Source organism: Pinus tabuliformis, chromosome 8, assembly GCF_031772625.1.
Source record: "Pinus tabuliformis cultivar Carrire ecotype Pingquan chromosome 8, CPIR1, whole genome shotgun sequence".
NCBI lineage: Eukaryota > Viridiplantae > Streptophyta > Pinopsida > Pinales > Pinaceae > Pinus > Pinus tabuliformis.
Window position 1 is genome coordinate 1,935,725,445 of NC_142294.1, and position 21,335 is coordinate 1,935,746,779.

A 21,335-nucleotide genomic window follows, 5' to 3' on the forward strand; every position below is an offset into this window, starting at 1 on the left:
CAGATGCCAGGGAAAAACCCCAATGTGGAGAAAACCCTTTGATCAAATCATCTTATTATTATTCAATAGTTCAACAGAGAGAAAGAGAGAGTACAAAATTTAAATAGATTAGCCCAATACAAAGTCAAATCAGCCCTATCAAATTTTGCAGTCAACTATAGTGAAACTTTAGCCCTAAGCAAAAAGTCAACACTGGTGAAATCAATAGCAAATCACCTCCTTTGAAGCTCAATCAAAGGCAGATTAATTCGGCCTCCATCAAGGATCAAAATAGTGCCACAAATGTTGGTCAAACTCAATCAAACAACAGTTAGCCCTGCGGTCAAAGAACCCAGCAGTCAATGTTGGTCAAACAATCCCAAAGACCTCGAAATTTGTGCCAATTAATGCAGCCTCAAGAGAGCGAAATTCTGCCTCCAAAACGCAGTCAAAATATGGTCAAATCAATAAGGGTCAACATTGGTCAACAATATGAAAATATCAGTTCTGTTTTATCCCATAAAAATAGTCCTCCTAGCCGCACATGTGAGAGAGAGAGATCCCTTAGTTGTACGAACCAATCTATTGAAGAGAGAGAAGAATGGTTGAGTGAATGATGTTCAAATGAGGAGAGAGGTCTCTTCTACTTATACACTTTGATGTGGGTGAAGAGACACATCTATTGGGCTTCTTGAGCCTACATTAAGTTGAGGCAGACCTTAACAATTTGTTCATGTTAGAATAAATTCAAAATTACACTTCTGCTTGTCTGAAAGAGATGATCTTTATATCAAACTTTGACCTCTCGAAAAGAGGAATCTAATGCAATAATCATGATGGAGTTGTCCCAAGGTGGAATTTGACCATAGTTGCCAATTTTAACACTCCCTCTCAACTAGGGAGAATTCCACCTCCCAATCCATCTGTCACCATCATGCCATTTTTGTCATCACTGCACTACTATGCTTTGTTGAACCATGAAGTAATAATGAAGAAGTGATTGAGAGTGAGTCACAAGACCTTACCACTCTACATTGACAAAATTTAGTACTTGATCCTAGATCAAGTTGTTGAACATCATGCATCCTAGTCATAGAGAGTACAGTAGTACAAGATGCGTCCATCGGTAGTGCTATGGTCCCTAACCACTTTTCCCAACTCATTGGCTAGATGAGAGGTACTTCCCATGGGTCCCAGACTGCATGGGTAGGATGTATGTTGGGGCATCGGTAGGAGAAGGTGAACCACTCATCCTATGCATATGTCAATCATAGGGGAAGGTGAACCACTCACCCTACATACATGTCAACCATCATGGGGTATCACAAGGGAAGGTGAACCACTCACCTTGTACATAACGCACCACTAGGGGAAGGTGAACCACTCACCCTATGGTCACTCATAGCTCCAAGAAGTACCCCAAGCCCTCAGGAGCTCCTAGAGCTCAATGTCCAATGCATGCGAGACCCTCATAAGAGGGTCTTTCCACAACTCCAAGTCTTTCCACAACTCCAAGTCTCTCTTAGAAGGTTAAGAATTTGACCTTCCTTAAGGGCTTCGTGAGAATGTCTGCGACCTGCTCATTCGCCCTGATGTGCTGGAGCCTTATTGCTCCCCATTGTACCATATCCCGGATAAAGTGGTACCTGATATCAATGTGCTTGGAGGGGTCGTGGAACACGAGATTCTCTGAAAGGTGAATCCCACTTAGGTTGTCACAAAAGATCATAGTGGTATCTAGCACGTGCTCAAATAGCTCACTCAAGAGCTTCCTCAATCAAATAGCTTCACAACAGGCCATACTCGCAATAATGTATTCGGCCTCAGCGGTGCTTCAAGAAACTGATTTTTGCTTCCTGCTCATCCAAGATATTAAAGCAAACCCGGAAGAGAAGCAACACCCAGACGTGCTCTTACAATCCAACACATTGCCAGCTCAGTCAACATTTGTATATCCATGCGGCCTCAAATTCCCGACAGTATATTTCAGTCCATAGTGGATTGTGCCCCGAAGATATCTCAAGAGATTCTTACCAACAATCCAATGAATGTGGTGAGGCTCAACCATAAATTGAATTAACGTGTTCACATCGAAGCATATGTCTGGACAAGAGCTTACCAAGAACATCAAGGCCCCATAAGTTGTCGATACTCAAAAAGGTTCGCTAATCTAGGCCCAGCGACACTTCCACATAGCTTCTTGAAGTTGAGTTCCATCGGAGTAGACACAGACTTGCAATCCACCATCCCACATCTCTATAGAAGCTTCACAATGTATTTTCCTTGAAAAAGGAAAATCTCAACTGGCTTTTGCCAAACCTCCAGCTCTAAGAAGTAGTGCATCAGTCCTAGGTCCTTCATCTCGAATTCAGAAGCCAACTCCCTCTTGCATTGATGAATGAGAGGGTTATCACCTGTTAGAAAGAGATCATCCACATAAAGGACCAAAATGAGAGGCTTGTCCTTTTCAACCTTGAAGTATAGGTTCGGGTCAGCGTCACTCCTTGTAAAACCCAACTTCATAAGATAACTATATATCCTCTCATACCAAGCCCTGGGGGCTTGCTTCAACCCATAGAGGGTTTTTCTCAACTTACATACATGTGTCTTACAATCTTGAACTTCGAACCCCTCGAGTTATTCTACATAGACTTCCTCCTTAAGTGAGCCATGCAAGAAGAAAATTTTGACTCCATTTGGTGTAGGCTCCATCCTTGAGAGGCAACAAGGGCTATGATTAAACATATAGTGGTATATCGGGTAACCGGTGCAAGTATCTCATCATAGTCTACTCCTTCCTTTTGAGAGAAGCCTCGAGCAACGAACCTAGCCTTCAACTTTTCAACACTCCCATCAACTCCATGTTTGATTTTGTAAAGCCATTTTGAAGTGACAATTGACTTGTCTTTTGGTCTAAGAACCACATCCCATACATCATTCTTCATTATCAACTCATATTCCTCGTTCATCGCATCCTTCAAAACTTGGTGCTTCATAGCTTCTTCGAATGTACATGGCTCAGATTGAGCTATAGTAGCTAAGTACCCTTGGTACATGTTCGGCTTCTTGCTTTCACGAAATGTCCCCCTTGGTGCAACATGTCTCTCGACATCTTCAAGAGTATATTTGAGCCACAAGTCTTTTTCTTAATGTAGAGGGCTCACTAGGAGGTGGATCAATGGGATCCATCAGACCTTCAACATCGGGCATTGAATCATATTTTGGAGATTAATCCTCCTTTCCTGCATCATCATCATTGTCATTCCTAGGGATAGGAAGATCTCAGACTTTTCCAAGGGCATAATCTTCATCGAAAGTGACATCATGATTTATTTCCACTTCTCTTTGACTAGGCATATAGATTCTATATGCCTTCAAAGTTTCACTATAGCCCACAAACATTCATTTCTTCTGAGATGCATCTAGCTTGTTTCTTTTCTATTTCGGCACATGAAAATATACGAAACCAAAAATTCTAAAATGAAAAACAATAGGTTTCTTACCAATGAAAACTTCTTCGGGTGTCTTGAAGTCCAATGCTTGATGTGGGCATCTATTTTGAACATACAAAATGGTGTTGGCAACTTCTCCCCATAAAAACTTCGATAGACCTTGGTCATGAAGCATGGCACGAGTGGCTTGTATGATTGTTCGATTCTTCCTTTTAGCAACACCATTTTGCTCAGGAGTATATGCAGTAATGGTCTCCCTCTTAATGACAACTTCTCTACAATAGTCATTGAATTCATTTGACTCATATTCAGTTCCATTATTGGTCCTCAATATTTTGATCTTCTTCCCTGTTTGATTCTCAAGCAAGGCTATGAAAGAGAGGAACCACTTGAACACTTCATCCTTATTCTTTAAAAAATAGATCCATGTTTTTTGAAAGTAGTCATCCACAAAAAATGCATAATACAAATATCCTCCCAAAGATGTTATGAGAAACATACCTGATAGATCAGAATGGACCAACTAAAGAATATCGATAGTTTGACTTTCACTTGAGGGGAATGGTCTCCTTGTATGTTTTCCAGTTGCACAACCCTGACAAACCCCTTCATGATCTAAGTTAAATTGAGGCATACCTGTAACCATCTTTCTTACATCAGGTAAGGCTTTGTAATGAAGGTGAGCAAATCTTCAGTGCCATAATTTAGATTGAAGAGAAGTATCACAAGTCATTGCTCCCAAAGGACTTCCTCCAACCTGACAGAGACCCTCAACCCTAAATCCAAGTGTGAATGGATCTTTTGGGTTCCTTTTCCAAACACGAACCTTCCCATCAACAAATGTCACCTTGAAACCTTTATCTTCCATCACAGAAATATAAACCAGGTTCTTTTTCAGATCAGGTACATACAACACTTCTTGTAAATGAAGGGTTTGACCTTGATTTAAGCGAAGAGTGACAATCCCAATTCCTTTCACGGGATAAGTGGCATTATCCCCGAGTATGATCTCCATATTTTTCTTCTTTTCAACTAAATTTGAGAGGGCCTCCTTACACATATTGAAGCGCCTTGAGGCACCACTACCAATCAACCAATGATCCAATGTATCTGGAGGAGAGGCAGTGGTGAGGGAAAAAATAAGATTAAATTCTTTTTGCTTTTCTACAACATTAGTTTCTTCATACCTAGAGTTTCTTAACTTCTTGGGAGGACGACCATTTCCATATCGAGCAGCGGGAGCATTCCTCTTTCCTTTATTGTTGAACCTGTTGTTCCTTTGATTGTCATTGATTTTGTAGTTATTGTGGTTATTGTTGTCACCATCCTTCGATGTATCCTTCTTGTGAGGACACTATCTAGCAAAGTGGCCAAACCTGTTGCAATTGAAGCATCTTCCTCTTCTTCCTTCTTTGAATATTGGCTTAAATCGTTGACCTTGTCTTCTAGGACCAGCATTGTTCTTCCTTTTAGCATGAGTGGAGAAGGCGATAGGATTGTTTCCATTTGAGGGCTTGTCTCTTTCCATCATCCTTATTTCTTCTTGACTGCATCTAGCTAATAATTCATCAAATCCCGAAATTTTGTCATTGTTGAGGATGGTAGTGTTAAACACATCCCATTCTCTTGTAAGGCCCCCAAGTGCAATAAGAGTGAACTCCCTATCACCACCAACTTCTCCAATAGATAGGACATCATTCTTGATTTTGGTAATCCTCATGAAGTAGGATTGAATGGATTCTCCTCTATCCATCTTGATGTCTTTCAACTTGTTCTTGAGAAAGAAAACTTGATTTGCATTATTTACTTTGAACATCCCAACCAGCTTGTCATACATCTCCTTAGATGTTTCCAAATCAGAAATATAGGCAACCAAAGGCTTGTGAATAAAATCAACAATAATTTTCTTAGCTTTGACCTCACCTTTCTTGTACTTTATTTTTGCAACAACGGGTGCACTTGAAGGAGGCTCCACCACTCTTCCTTTGACATAGTCCATAGCATCATTTTCTTCCAAAGTTAAATCCAGAGACATCTTCCATGAATGATAGTCAGATTTTTCCTTAAACTTGTCTTCGAATTTGAAGTCAGATGTAGTCGTCATTGAGGCTAACTTCAAATTCTGTCCAACAAATTCCCTTAGTGATTGCTTTCCTCACTCTTGCTTGGGCTTTGTCTTCACCTGAGCTCTGAAACCATGTTAATTTTAGATAACAATGGTATGTTCTGTGCTTAGCACAATTTACTTCAATGTCCCTTCGCAGCCCAATGGCAATTTCCAATAATTTTTAGTGGCAATCACATTAACCATTAATCACATTGACAGTAAATGCAGATAGAACTTAAAAACATATGTAGAAGACAAGCCAAGACAAGAGGACACCAGATTTGGCGGATGTAAGGGAAAAACCCCAATGTGGGGAAAACCCTTTGATCAAATCTTCTTCCTACTATTCAATAGTTCAACACAGAGTGAGAGTACAAAATTCAGATAGATTAACCCAATACAGAGTCAAATCAGCCCTGTCAAATTCTACAATCAATTGCAATCAAACTTCAGCACTAAGCAAAAAGTCAATGCAGGTCAAATCAGCAGCAAGTCACCTCCTTTGAAGCTCTGTCAAAGCTAGATTAAATCAGCCTCCATCAAGGGTCAAAATCAACCCAAAACATTGCCACAAATGCTGGTCAAACTCGATCAAACAACAGTCAGCCCTACGGTCAACGATGGTCAAACAGTCCCAAACACCTTGAAATTTGTGCCAATTAATGCAGCATCAAGAAAGCGAAATTTTGCCTCAAAAATGCAGTCAAAATTTGGCCAAATCAACAAGAGTCAAATCTGGTCAACAGTCTGAAGAACTCGGTTCTGTTTTAGCCCAAAAAAACAGTCCTCCTAGCCGCACGTGTGAGAGAGAGAGAGAGATGATCCCTTAGTTGTATGAACTATTCTGTTGAAGAGAAAGAAGAATGGTTGAGTGAATGATGTCCAAATGAGGAGAGAGGCATCTTCTATTTATACACTTTGATGTGGATGAAGAGACACATCTATTGGGTTTCTTGAGCCTACATTAAGCTGAGGCCGACCTTAACAATTTGTACATGTGAGAGAATAAATTCAAAATCACACTTTTGCTTGTCCAAATGAGATGATCTTTATATCAAACTTGGACCTCTCGAAAAGAGGAAGCTAATGCAATAATCATCTCCATCATATGAATTGTCCCAAGGTGGAATTTGGCCCTAGTTGCCAATTTTATCAAACATCCTTTACAAAATCAATATAAATACATCAAGGGCCAAAATATACATTATGAAGACCGACCATAATTATAATATTCAACACATTCTTGGATTGAACCCTCACCCACCTATCTTTGGAATCACTGCCTTAGCAAAATGATGTTTCTGGTTCTAGCCTAAGCAATCGTGATCTATATGTAGCCTCTTCATCCCCTAACAACCACTAACTCTTTTTGATGGGACACATTTTCAAGATAAGCATGAGAACATGGGGGGGAATCTAAAGGTTCGTACCCTTAAAAAGAAACCTTTAGGTGCATTAGACAAAGCCAAACTGTTGGTTTCCTCCATTTAAGCCTTTCCTTTGGTTAGGGAGGGTTTATGTTACAATCCATTGTATGCACAATGTTGACCTCTCTGAATAAATAGAAAGGACAAGTTTTGGTTGGAGGGGGAGGGAGACTAAAGCTCGAGCTAGGGTATTAGGGGCCACCAGATGTACATAAGCCATTAAGCTTTGGCACCAATACTTTTAAGAGTTGGGATTAAGGTGGCATCTTCGTTATTTTACCTTCTCAAGTTGTGCCTCCTTGTAGGCATTCTATTAAGACACAAGTGAAAACAAAGGGGCCAAACCAATCTATTTTCCCTTTGGCATACAAATTCCCCTCTAAATATATTCTTCTCTTCCCCTAACTCAAAATATATAATCTTTTTCTATAAATATAATCTTTACAAATGTTCACTATGCACAACTATAAGGTGTTGTTTGGAATGCCTGCAATAATATTAAATAGATTTTCCTTACCTATTGTCATATGTCTACCATTCTATGAATTTGTATTCAGTTTAACCACCACTTCTCTCTAGTTTATTCATTTTTAAATGAAAGCCATCATAGGTGACTTGGAAGACCATATTCATTTAAGTAACCATCTCTCTTCTTAGATTCTAATGCGATTGATCGCCAAGGAACACTACCTAGTTTTGTTATTTATTATATTGTCACCATTCCTCTTGGCTCAAGTGGCCTTCTAGTATAGGAAGGCTTGCTAATGTCTCATGCTCATTGGTGGTGATCAAAGGATTAGTGGACCGATGGGTGACCTTGTTATCAAGATGCATGTTTGTTTCCATGTCAGATATACGAATGTCTAAGCCACAAACATTATGCTTGAGTTTCTTCTCCTTTAGAGCATTGATTGATACTAAGTGCTAAGATATACAAATGCATATGGGAAGATCAAGGTTGCCACTTATGTCTATTTTGTAGGGAAGACAATGGATTTACCAAAATTATGCATATGATCCTTTGTGCACAACCACCATTTGATGCAACTCAATTGTCCAATTGGGAAGATAAAAGTTATGGTTGGGATCTTTGCAATGTTTGGAGCTACACTTAATCAAATCCACCAACACCAACATGATAGTGTATAAAGATCCAAGGTTTAACAACAAAATCTATTGAAGCAACACTTGTGGAGTAGTTCCATACCTAGTACATGCAATCCAATGAGACTGGAATTATGAATAGGGAAATCATCCACTATACCACAAAGGCATATATCTTCCTTTATACTAGATCTATGGGTTCTTTACCATAAGCATAAACAATTAACACTATACCTTGATTACTAAAACTAGTAATTGGGTGTATATAGACAATAACAAGAATACACATTAGACTCTAAGCCACAGGCATTTGGATATACTATTTACATATAGATCTACTATGTATGCTTCATTATATTTGGCATTGGACATGAATATAGAATTAAGAGGTGGTGTGTTGTGTATGGATATGGATATGCTACTCTTGCTCTTGCTTATAGATATGATTACCTTGCTACTAGTGGTGCTTCAATTGGATGTTAGATTATATAGATCAGACAAGTTTTAGTACATTTATGCTAATGCCTTTTTATTACATAGGTAATGTAATAATCCTTCTATGCCATGCATTGAAATTCCACTGCCATTGTGTTGTCCACTTAAATTAATATGGATGTCGAATGAATTAATTAAAGAGTTAGTGCAATTAAAATGCAATTCTATGTGGTTGTTTCATAATATTTTGAATCTTTTTATTTTGAACGTTTTTTTGTATAACGAATACTAAATAAAAATTCATATACACACAAGACAATTAACTCTCATCATGATATTTATGCCAATAAACAATTCAATTGAAAAAATTCTAAAATTTCAAGAAAAAAAATAATTATTTTTTAAACAAATGGTTTTTGATAAAAGAATACTAACAAACAATTAAGATATATCATCAAAACCACTCAATTGATTTTAACTTGGTCGTTCGAAGGAATGGTTATTGTCCTTTTCACCTAAATTCAATTAAGGCAAGTTACATATTAAATTCTTAACAAAAATATTACTCTAACAAACTTGTAGACTACTGAAAAGTTGAATAAACTCATTTTTAATATTAGTTCACCTTTTAAATGGCCGATTTTGTATATCATAACTATATCGTTAATTAATGGACCAGCTCTTGCTCCCAAGCCGGTTCACCAAAATGATATTAAAGGTTTTGTCTAATCATGAATATTGGAATGCCATTTTAACTTCTTGTAGTACTATGTCATTGGGTTGAGCGAACAAAGATGTCAGCTCTAGTTTCTTAGAAACCTCCCGAAGCAGGATCCTGTCCTTTGAAAAACACAATTTCGAATCAGCTTAACTCGGCCCCTCTATGAGAGGGGGTCCAAAAAGGAACGAGGAAATGTGAAACAACAAGGAACAAGGGCTCAAGTTCTCAGCCCTCTCTGGCTGCGTCAGTTGATGGAATATCTATCCCAATTGATACAAATTGTGTTTCCCTTTTGCACATTCCTTTGTTGGTTTTTCGTTTACCAGTATTCCAACAACTTTGGCACTCAATTATCTTTTGAGTTTTAAAAGGCAATTGTGAAAACAATTGGATATGGCGATTCTCCTCACCGTACTGATCAAAATAGTTACATTGTTCACATAACTGCACCTTTAAAATGGGGACCTTGTTGATTTTTAAAACATTTCACTGTTAGAACACTTTATTGTTAAAATATTAAAACTTCACACAATCTACAGTAAAATATTTTAGTTATAGCTAATCTGTTTCTCTCAATAATAGCACTTGTTACACTGGAGTTCGTTGGATCAAAGCAATGCCAGTTATACATCCTTCTTCATATATGCACACCTGGTCATCTCTGCCTTTATGCTTCTGGCCATTTGAAAGTACTTGCACTTATGTAACAAGGGGATATGAAAGCTTCATTGGTGACCAGGTATCTGTGTGTAAAATCTGGAGAATTGGTTTTATAACACATTTACCAACATCAAATCCCCTACATGGTAATGAATACATTCACAGTGCAAAGAATATGGGATAGAAACAACTGGGTTAACTCTTTGACAGTGATGGACAGTATATCCACATTCTTCTGCCATTAAGTCATGCAAAAGTCTTATCTATCCATTGTTTAAAATCCAAGACTTAAAATGTCATCTTTCAGAAAAGCAGAAGCTTGCAAGCTTGACCTTCGCCATGGTATTCATCCAAGGCTGCTATCATTTGATTTTTTGATTGCAGCTTCTGATAATCTTGAATCCACATAGAAAAGGTCCTACTGCAAAAATTCTCAAGCAACTGATGCTTCTTGCAGAAAATGATTCCTCCATCCCCATGAAAGCTCTAATCAAAACCCATAGCAAGACAATTTTGTAATGCTCTAAAAAAGATCTTAAAATAGACGCTCTGTTTTGGCCACTAAAATTTCTATCCTTATCAAGGAATCCCTTGTGGATCTTGCAGATCGTTTATGTTTTAGTTTGTGAGGAAATATATTTTATTTTCATCTGTCATAGACAAATGAACATAAAAAATGATGTTCATCATAAAGGGAAGCTACATCATCATAAAAGAAAGATGCTAACTTAAACGCTTAGATTAAGTGTAGTTTATGAGTAACCATTAATTGGCATCAATCAGCCTTCCAAAAATTCAAGATAGAATACCTTAAACTTCAGTCAGTCAGTATTTCTTCTGGAACCACTACATGATACACAGTATAGTGATGGTTGAGGCTTCTCTCTCCATGTAATCTGTAAGCACCACCTAATGCACCAATTCTTTTGTTTGGGAATGCATAGAATACCCGGCGGACCCTTTGATGAACAAGGGCCATTGCACACCTGTGATAATCATTGTAGCATACAAAAATGAAAACTGTAATCTTCTGCCACTACATAAAACATATCTTCCTGGTTAAACAAAGTAGCAGCCTATGAAGTTTATTTTATTGCTACAAAATAATAAAAAAATGCAGGTAGGTAAACATATCTTACATGGCACATGGCTCCCCTGTAACATAGACATCATATCCTGTGCAAAGGTAAGGTCGTGAAAGGCCTTTAGCTACAAAAGGTACCTTACAATCTGCTGATGTTGCATTATCTTCCTCATGAATTTCGTCCATGCTTTTCTGCAACAATCGCATAAATTTTTCACTTACAGCAACCCTTGTTGTTGGAGAAAAAGAAAAATGGGTATGCAAGTGGGTGAAGGTCTTGTATGTACTATGGATTAAAACAAACCCCTTGGGCATAGCATGAAAAGATTGATGAGTATCTTAAATCAAGAGGTTTCAAGAGAAGTGATTCTGATCCTAATTTGTATGTCAAAGAAAAGGTGAAGAACTTATTGTTATGGTTGCAGAGGTTGATGACTTAATCATTATAGGGAACAATGATAATTTGACTCAGTAAAGAAAAAGATAATCTTTGCAAATATTTTGATATAATTGACTTGGGATTATTACATTTTTGTTTGGGCATTAAATTTTGGCAACAACCAAACAAGATTTCATCTCACATGCAAAGTATGTTTCAAAATTGTTGAACAAGTTCAGAAAGGAAGATTCCCATCCCAATGAAACATCAATGGAGGTAAACTTAAATCTTTCAAAAGAACTCCATGTGGGTCATCTTATTTATGGCCGCTGATATTTTTCTTGGATTCCTCTCATCGAGAGGTGTAGGATTGATCTAAAGATCATCCGATTCCGACAAGTATTCATGGAGATATGAATTTATTTGTGTTATGTGACAATTTGTCAAGGTCGGCCAGCAACCAAATAACCCCCACTTGTCCTCCACGTTTTAGTATAAATAGAGGTGCCTTGAAAGTCATTTGGCACTCACCTCTTGTGATATCTTCTCTCCACTGTTTTGGGTTTTAGTGGAAGGGAAAGTCCTCAAGAGGATACGCTGTCCTAAGAAGAAGTCTGCCATGCCCTAAATTCTACAAGGGACTTGGACACAGTTCAGCAAGGGACTAGAACACAGTAAATCCATTTTGGTGCAACGCATACCTTGAGGACAGCTCGTGGAGGAAGGGAGATCTCTGTTTTGAGGCCACAGCAAGGGAGGCTAGGGCAGCATGGGTTGGAGGACTGTTTCAAGGGTTGAACAAGGTCCGAAGTCTGTTGTAGGAAGCCGTGCAAGGTTGCACGAAACGGGGAAACGGGTACGAGTTTCCGAAACGGGAAGCGATACGAAACGCGACCTCCCCAAATTTTGGAAACGGGGAAACGCGAATATATATATATATATATATATATATATATATATATATTAGGAATTTAAGAAATATGTGCAATCATAAAGCATATATGATACATTCTAATTTATTACATTATGATAAAATTGTCAATTGTCAATGCATAGACTATAAGTATCTAAATTTACATCACATTTACTCTTGAATAATCACATAATGAAAATAGAAATATCCAAAATCAGCCACCAGAAATTTCTAGTTTTTTGTCTCGTGGTTGATTGGGAGTCTCCTCCTACATAGTCGAATGACCTTAGTGCTCTTGATTAAATACAAGTTTCATACCCTAGTGCCCTACATTCTCTTGATTATTGGGAGTCTCCCCTGCATAGAGGGCTTTGTTCTCTCAATTAAATACAAGTTCCATACCCTAGTACATGATAAAATCCAATGGAAACATTGAAATCCCCCCAATCCTGAAATCCTGAAAAACAGATAAGTCTGCTGGATTTTGAGTAAGATCTAAAATTCTACTTTCTCCATATGAAATCCAATGACGGCGAAACCACTCTCAAACATCCTGAGTCATTTCATGGTAATGTTAAAAATTTAAGTAAAAGGATGAAAATGAAAAATAAAGGAGAATATCACTTTTACTTTAAGAATTTAACATTACCATGAACTGCATATCAACACTAGGGCAAACAAATGTAAGAGATCTACATTAGAAAAAACAAATGTTTTTTTTGGGGAAACGTGGCCCGTACGGCTTGGAAACGCGTTTCCGGCCGTACGGCCACGTTTCTGTTTCGGGAAACGTGGCCGTACGGCCGGAAACGCGTTTCCAAGCCGTACGGTACGGGGAAACGCGTTTCGTTTCGTTTCCCCTGGCGAAACGCCCCTAGGGCCACGTTTCCTGCAACTTAGAAGCTGTGATGTTTGTTGTGCTAGGCCAAGGCCTTAGGAGCTGAACGCTAGCTTGTTTAAAGGCTAACGGATGGGTTGTACCATTGTTGGAGGGTGTCATGAGCAGCAGTAGTGTTGTGTGGTAGGCCACATGCCATACCACTACAGCAAATCTAGCGTGGGCAGATTTGAGGGCTGTCTTGAGCCCTTACCTTCAGCGTGGAGGAGGAGCATCTCTCCTTGCCTAGTCCACAGTTTTTGAAGGGCTGTTCGAGGACTGTTGAGAGGAGTTTAGGGCTGCAGCAGTATGCCCAAGTGCCCTAACCAGAACAGTCAAGAACAGCAAAGTGACAAGCAGATTTGAAGCAGTGTTAGAGGTGCATTGGGTCAAGGATATTGACCAGATTTCGATCAGATTTGGAACAGCTTGTGGGAGCCACGTGTTGAGTTAACATGGAGTGTTGAATACCCCAAAGGGGTGCAGCATGATGTGATGGATGCAGCAGCATGGTGCAGTACGCTGCATGGAGCAACATGTTTAGATGCAGCAGTTGAATGCAGCATGGTGTTAGAGACAGCAATGAGTAGTGCAGCATAGTGCACAATAATGGGTACAGCAGTATGATGGTGCAGCATAGTGCACAGTGATGGAATGGTGCAGCATAGTGCACAATGATGGGTACATCAGTATGAATGGTGCAGCACAGTGATGCATAGTGCAGTATGATGAATAGTGCAGCATGATGATGAAGAGCAGCATGTTGGGTAAAGCATGATGAGGTACAGCTTAGTGATGGTGCAACATGGTGCAACACAATGATGATGGACATGGTATGATGGTGCAAAACAATGACAAGTACAGTAAGGTGATGGAATCACCTGTGTCCAGATCAGCTACCTCATGTGACATCTTCTTAGAGAAGATATTTGTTCTTATTTTGATAAGTCAAGATGCTGACTTCTGATGTATATGTACTATCTCTCTCTCTGTTGAACTATTGAAGAACATATAAGAAGAATTGAACAAGGGTTTCCCCACATTGGGGTCTGTCCCTGGCTGGTGCCACATCTTGTGTCCTCTTGTCTTGGCTTGTCTTCTGTGATTTATGTTTATGTTCTATCTGCATTTTACTATCATGCTAAATGTGATTGCTAATCTGGAATTGTATTGAGCTAATATGGAAAATTGAAGTAAATTTTCTCTAAGCATAGAACATACCTAAAATTAACATGGTATCGGAGTTGAAGTAAAGACAAAGCCCAAGAAAGAGTGAAAGAGCAATCACCAAAGACAGTTGGAAAGGACAAAAAGGCTCAATGAGTTCCTCATCCCTCTTCAAATTCACCAAGGGTGAAGTCGAAGCAAGAATATTATCTGAGTGGTGCAGCGGAAGCCTCTGATGGCCTACCTAAAGATCACTTCAATGGGAAGTTCGGATCTAAGGGTGGAGGGAAAGGCAGATGCTTTGCTTGCAATTAGTTCGGCCATTATGCGAAGGAGTGTCCGAATGGTAAGGACACATCACTTGATGATGATAACAATCATTCCAGGAACATCTTCAATGATCGGAGGAATGACAGGTAACGCAGGTCATCAAGGAAATGGCCGACTCTTCAAAAGGAGCAAGGAACTCCAGCTATGAAGAATCAAATGTTATTTCTGATAAGCTAAAGAAGTGTTATCTTAAATTGGCCTTCTCCACTACTTCTCCTCCAGACTCTTTGGGAATCTGGCTTATTGATAATAGTGCTTCAAGGCACTTCATCGGATCAAAGGAAGATCTCTCTAATTTGGTAGAGATGGAAACAATCGTGGAGATTATACTTGGAGTCAATGCCACCTATCCCAAAAAGGATGTACGGAATGCTACCCTTCAATTGAATAAGGGTAGCACGATTCATTAACAAGTTCTTTTTGTACCTGATCTCAAGAAGAACCTGGTGTCCATTTCGGCAATGGAAATCAAACGTTTCAAGGTGGCATTCATCGATGGAAAGGTACGTGTTTGAAAAAGGAATTTTTCAAGATGCTTTTATTCTTGGGTTCAGGGTTGGCAATTTGTATCAAGTTGCAGGAAGTCCATTGGGGCCCTACCCGATGTGAGTCAGATGGTGACAGGGATGCCTAAATTCAAGAACAGCACGAAGGTACATGTTCGAGATGTACCGAAGGAAAATCTTACCAGGGGACCATTCCCCTCATGTAACAAGTCCACAGGTTTGGAACAACCTGAGGGGTTTGAGATTCATGATCAGGAATCTCACGTATGCATGTTGAAGAAAGCTCTCTAATTTAGAGCTAACACCCCGGGCTTGATATGAGACGATTGATAGCTGTCTGATGACGTTGAGATTCACTAGGAGTGAAGCCCATCCAAACCATTGCTTGAAGGTTGTGGATGATAGACATCTCATATGTTGATTTGGGATAGCACCGAATGTGTTCTAGCCATGAAATTTGGTGGAGAGGTTAAAGCGCATGAGATATCCAAGACCCATAAATGGTTTGGGCAAATTCTAACCGGTTTGGGAGATACTAAAATAATTAATATTTTTAATGGAGTTCAAAGTCTAAACTTAGGAAAAATAAAATATTAATGGGTATTAATATAAAACTAGGTTAGAAGGTTCCAAAAGTCGTGGATCAAGTCAAATTTAATCTTAGCTGTTGATTAGAGATTTAATCTCGGTCGTTGAAGGACCAATAGGAAAAGTATAAGAAGAGGCTTGAGGGTCAGTTGGAGAACACACTGAGGGAGACCAGTCAGTTCGATTTCTGGAGCGGGGTTAGCTGAGAAATTCGAACTAGTGGTCTGGAGAGCAGCAAGAGGTAGCGGGTACGGAACAGAGAGTCGGGATCAACACCAAAAGACCAGCACAGAGGTTGGAGAGGCAGACGCAGAGCCTCTCAGGCAGACGTAGAGGCAGCAGACTGTGCAGTCAGTGGAGGGCCTGCATGGGTGACGTAGAGAGGCAGGAGCTGACGTAGATGGTCTGGGAGCTGCACAGAGGCCAGCAAGCCTGACACTAAGACTGAGAGAAGTGCTGGAGAATTTTTCTCTGTTGGGTAAGCCAGTTTGGCACCCAGTTGTACTGAAGAATTGCTGAATAATAAAATCCTCCTTTGTTGCACCAGTTTTCCCACATTGGGTTTTTCCAGGGACAATTGTCCAAAATATTTGTGTTGATGTGTTGATTCTTGTGCATGTGTTTGTTTTTGTATTATGGTGTGATATCTGCAACATAATTTATTTTAATGTTTACTGAAGGGTTTTTCATAAATAACTTATTGAGAAATAAGTAGGTAAAATAAATCAGTTGTTGCAGTGATAGAATTTTCACATGGTATCAGAGCAAGTAATCAGAGACAGGAAGGGAAAATCAATTATGGGTTGAGATCATGATACAAAGGCATCTATGTCAGGAGACTCTCACAGATTTTCAGAAAATTGCACAAGAGACAGTAATTTCGATTTCTCTATGTTGGCTTCCAAGCTGGAAGAAGAAGTGGCTTGTGTGACTAGCTCTGCATCATCAGAGGTATGGTATATAGACAGTGGAGCCTCTTGGCATATGATGGGAATCCGGGAATGTTTCTCAGATTATTAGGAGGAGAGGATGAACTTTCAGATCACCATGGGGAACAAGGCAAAGTGTACTCCAGTAAGGAGGGGTACCATAGTTTTTCAAACAGAAACGGGAGAGCGGTTCTGTGCTACCAATGTGCTGCATGTACCAGGATTGGGGATGAACTTACCTTCTGTGTCCCTGTTAGGTTCCTATACCAATAGGTGTCATATTTCATGATTGACTGTGGAAATGCCAAATATGATCATCCTTTCCATGCTACAAAGGTTCCATATTTTCCCAAAAAAACAGAAAAATTTAAAAAATGTAAAGAGGGTATGCCCTAAAAGAAGAATCAAAGGGCAAGAAAAATGAATTGGTCAAGAAAAAAGAAAATGAACCCCAAAGAAAGACCAGGAAAGTGGCTAGTCAAAATGCCACTACTGTACTACTTGTGGCAAAGAATTTCAAATCATGCAATCAGTGAATTTGTCACACTTGATGGGTGGCCCAACAGCTCAATCTTGGCCAGTCCATGTTTAAATTTCTTGTTTTAGCATTAGAGAATAAGGTCTGTTCAAACAGTTCAAGCTTGGCAGATCACTAGCTAGGTAGAGAAACAAAGGAGCCCAACTGCTTAACCTGGGCCCTTGGAAGAAATAAGGGTAGACTTAGATAGGAGGGCAGTCAAAAGAAAAAGAAAGAAAGGGTTTGCTAGTTCAAATGCACCCAAACAAGATGAAGAAAAAATGTTAGGTGTAGCAGAATGGGTAGGTAATTCTGGTGTTGCAGAAGCAGGTTGTTGATCAGTTTAAAATGTGATCTGTCTCATGAGTATCACAAACATCATGGCAAAGTGGCTAAAGTTCAGTGGAGCATGACTGATTTCCCCTCTCATTTCCCCAAGAACACTTACTAACATCCCCTCAAGGACATTGGGATCTGCTCAGTGGTCCTAGCTCATTTCATTTTATGAGAAATACTAAGTGAAACTTTGTGTTCACTTGTTCATAACAAGCCACATTTCTTGTGTAAAATAATCACTTCATTTCCCTAAAAACCTAAGTTTCTACCTTCTAAACTTAGCATTCTCCTATCATTTGTCATATTAACACCCTAACTTTATTATATAACTCCTATATGAAGTTTCCCTGCCCCTACTACATATAAATAACAATAAAAAACCCCAAAAAACATTATAAATATCCCGCCCCGGCCTAATATGGCTATATTTTAATTTCCTCGGGAGTCATTGGTCCACCTGGGGCCAATAACAACCCACCACGTGTTCCACTGGGATTTGTTTGACCTTTGGTTAAACAAATAACCATAGTCCGCCGCGCAATAGCACTGGGATTTAATTAACGTTTGGTTAATTAAATAACCATACCCGCATACCCCGATAACCAAAGTTTTTAACCCCCGCAATGCATATAAAACATTAATATTTGGTGGGCTCCCGCGCCATAACTGCCCGCCACCTCCACGTTCCGTCAACCGTCGGATCGGGCCCTCCCCATCCAACGGCTCTCGTTAATATCGGAGCCGCTCCGACGTCCGATCATTAGCGCCCGATAGAAAGCGGTTTTCCCGCCGTACCCCGGGACGCGTGTCGTCAGCCCATTGCATCAGGCCCGTTCTGCCAGAAACCGCCCCCGTACAGAAGGCGGTGCGATAGAAACCACAAACCGCTTCCGCCTCCCGCTGACCATGTCACCCGCCCACGCCAGCGCCTGCGTCACCATTTCGTCCGCCATGTCAGCAACCACGTCATCTGCCATGTCACCTTCCATACTCCGCTACAGGACAAAGTTACGTCATGATGACGTCAGCACAAAAAGCGCCAAAAAGCCCGAAAAAGCCCAAATTTGTTTAAAAGTCGTGAAAGTGATGGTTTTGTTTATTTTCTATTCGTTGTATTGCGGAGACTGTGCATGTGAATTACGTCCAATTCGCCACCAACGCTCCAGTCAGCCACCCAGGCGAGTTCACGCTGCAAACCCGACCCCCTCAGCTCAGTCTGCAACCACATTTCATGCCAGACACCTGTAAAATAGGTATTTACTCGATAGTCGCCCATAAACCCTATTTTTACGAAATTTCTCTGTTACAATCACCTCAAGAGCTAAACTCAAGTAAAATGCGCTATTGCCTACAAACCTGTGCATTTTAAGTCACTGTTTGACCATTGTTTCCAAAGAAAAACCTGCAAATCCTGTTCTCCTCTGCAAATTGCCCATTAAAACTGCAATTCAACTCTATTTCCGCCAACAAAAACTCCAAAAATGCCTAAATACTGAGTTAAAATTGTCAAACTCGCTTCCAAAAGAGCACCATTTACTCTGTTTTATCCAACCTCCCACTTAAACTCTGCAGACTCTGTCTTTCCTTTGAATTTTACCCAGTGAGGCCATTTCCATATAAAACTCAAATTGCAAAATTCCTGTGAAATTCCTGTGAAAGACCCAGTGCCAGTACTCTGTTTCCTGTTGTGACACAGACTCAAAATCCAATTATAAACACAGACAGTGAACCATGGAAGCTCCAGTGGCCTTGAATATTGCCCCCTTGAATGCCCCACATAAGGAATTGGAATGGATACCCCTTGCTGATAGGGACTTCCAAATTAAGGATATGATGGGTTACAAATCTCACCTGCAAGCCTTTTGTGAAATTAAAATTAGCTACAGAAGCAGCACTGATGTATTGGGAATTTGGGAGTCCAATATGCCTATCTATTACCTCCCTTCAGTGAATACCTCCCTTCAGTGAATGTGCTCCCTGATTTCATCCATTTATGCTGTGCAAATTATGAACCCACACAAAGAGCAGTTATGGCTCCATCTGGGACTGTGCTCTTTTATGTTACTCCTCAATCCATAAATGAGATGTTGAACTTCAAGCCAACTCAGCCTCTGGCTCCTCTCACCATGAAATTCTTGCTTGACCAAGGTGCCAAACTGCCTAGCTCAGAGATAACAAGAATTGCTCAGTTGTTTATGAAACCAAATTGCCAGCCTGATCAGCCTCCTCCTTATCTCCAAGTCTGGTTCAATGAGGCAGGGAGACTCATTATAGACATGATATCCTACATTTTAGGATTCAAAACTAGTGAGTATGTTGATGAAACTGTTTTGGTATTAATGTCCATATTCACTCCAGGACAGCCCCCTGCTGTCAAGTATGATTATGCTACCTTCATAGCAAATAAAATCCATGAGCAATTCATGAATCTGGAGAGAGAAAGAGTGTTCAAATACACATCCTACATATATCATTTGCTGCTGTACTATCAACCTGATAGTTTCCAAGTTCCTCTTAAAAAATTGGACCTCAAAGGTGAAAGGAGGTCTGTGATCTTCTGGACCTCAGTATTCCATGAAGTCCACAACTCCCCATATACATACTATGAGTTCATATATCCAGCCACCTATTTGTTGATAACAACTCCTCCTACCAGGCTCTCTGCTGAAATGCAGAAAATTTTACATCTCTCAAAGGAATACAGTATTGGTGACTGGTATTTTTACCAAAACCACACAGTGATCAGGATTTATGGTTGTCAGTTAACTCCCTACAAGCTGCCGAAGTATGTCCCTATGAGACTCTTTGCCCTGGAATACTACCGGCAATTTAGCAGTTCAGATTTAACTCATTTCTATGCTGCTAGGAAAAAGGCACAACTCAAGATAAGACATCAATTGGGCCCTTTTATCTTCAATAAGAGGGAAGAAGCCTGGGAAGAAGCAGATAAGATATTAAAAGATCAACTTATGTTGAAACAAAGTTTTCATTGGTCACCATATGACCCTGAACATTTCATAAGTTTTAGAAGAGTCAAAAACAAGCTTACAGGATATGTGCACCACAAAATCCCTGAGATTGAACAATATGCTAATCAACAGGAATGGGTAGAAGGCACACTAGTTGAAGAGCTTACTGAAGAAGAGAAATTAGAAAAAGAAATGAAAGAGCTTGAAAAAACACTTGACCTGGACTCTTTTGGACAGGTGCCTTTCACATTGCCTCAACACCTTGGAGCGGGCACATCATCTGCCACAACTTCACAACAACCTGCCCAAGAGAGTACTCCATCTGTAGGGACATCCAAAGGCAAGGAAGTGCAGCATTCAGAGCAGCAGGATACAATGGCAGACCGGCCAGATACAGCCAAGGAGCAAAGTCAAGGGCAAGGCCCTTCAACACAAGCAAAGGTAACTGAAATCCCTGTGTTACAAACTCCCCTCAATGAGGAAAGAGCCAAGAAAAGGGACAGGCAGGAAGAGACACCTACAGGTGGATCCACAGAACAACAAGGAGAAAAGAGGCAAAGGTTGAACCCTTACTCTGAGGAAGAATTGGCAGAAGAAACAGCAGGCAACTTGAGGGGTGAGGAGACAACTGAACAGCAGGCTCCTCCAATTTTGGAGACATCAACTAGCTCTTTTCAGCAAGAGCAAGAGAGGCAGCATGGTGTGGAGGTTACATCCACCAGGCAACAGAGCAAGCAAGGCTCGGATATCAAAAAAGCATTCACTGAAATAAAGGCCAGAAATGAGCCAGTAAGGTTCCAGCTGTATAATCAATTGCTGAGAATGGCTCCCACCAATCAACAAAGGCTAATGGCA

At 40.0% G+C, this 21,335-nt stretch overlaps 1 protein-coding gene across 3 annotated transcripts in view; it reads right to left on the minus strand.

Annotated features, from left to right (window-relative positions):
- Positions 1–9,652: 9,652 nt before the first annotated feature.
- Positions 9,653–21,335, minus strand: part of LOC149244243 (tRNA-specific adenosine deaminase TAD3-like) — a 402,166-nt gene continuing 390,483 nt past the window's right edge. The window contains exons 8-10 of one of the 3 annotated variants that reach the window (XM_089374770.1): positions 11,025–11,161; positions 10,695–10,871; positions 9,659–10,535 (exon numbers count right to left, since the gene is read on the minus strand). In XM_089374770.1, coding sequence (XP_089230896.1) covers positions 10,703–10,871; positions 11,025–11,161 — 306 coding nt within the window. In that variant the 3' untranslated portion in view covers positions 9,659–10,535; positions 10,695–10,702. Of the gene's footprint in view, positions 10,872–11,024; positions 11,162–21,335 lie in introns of all 3 variants that reach the window. The other 2 variants (XM_089374771.1, XM_089374769.1) reach the window with 2 other exon arrangements.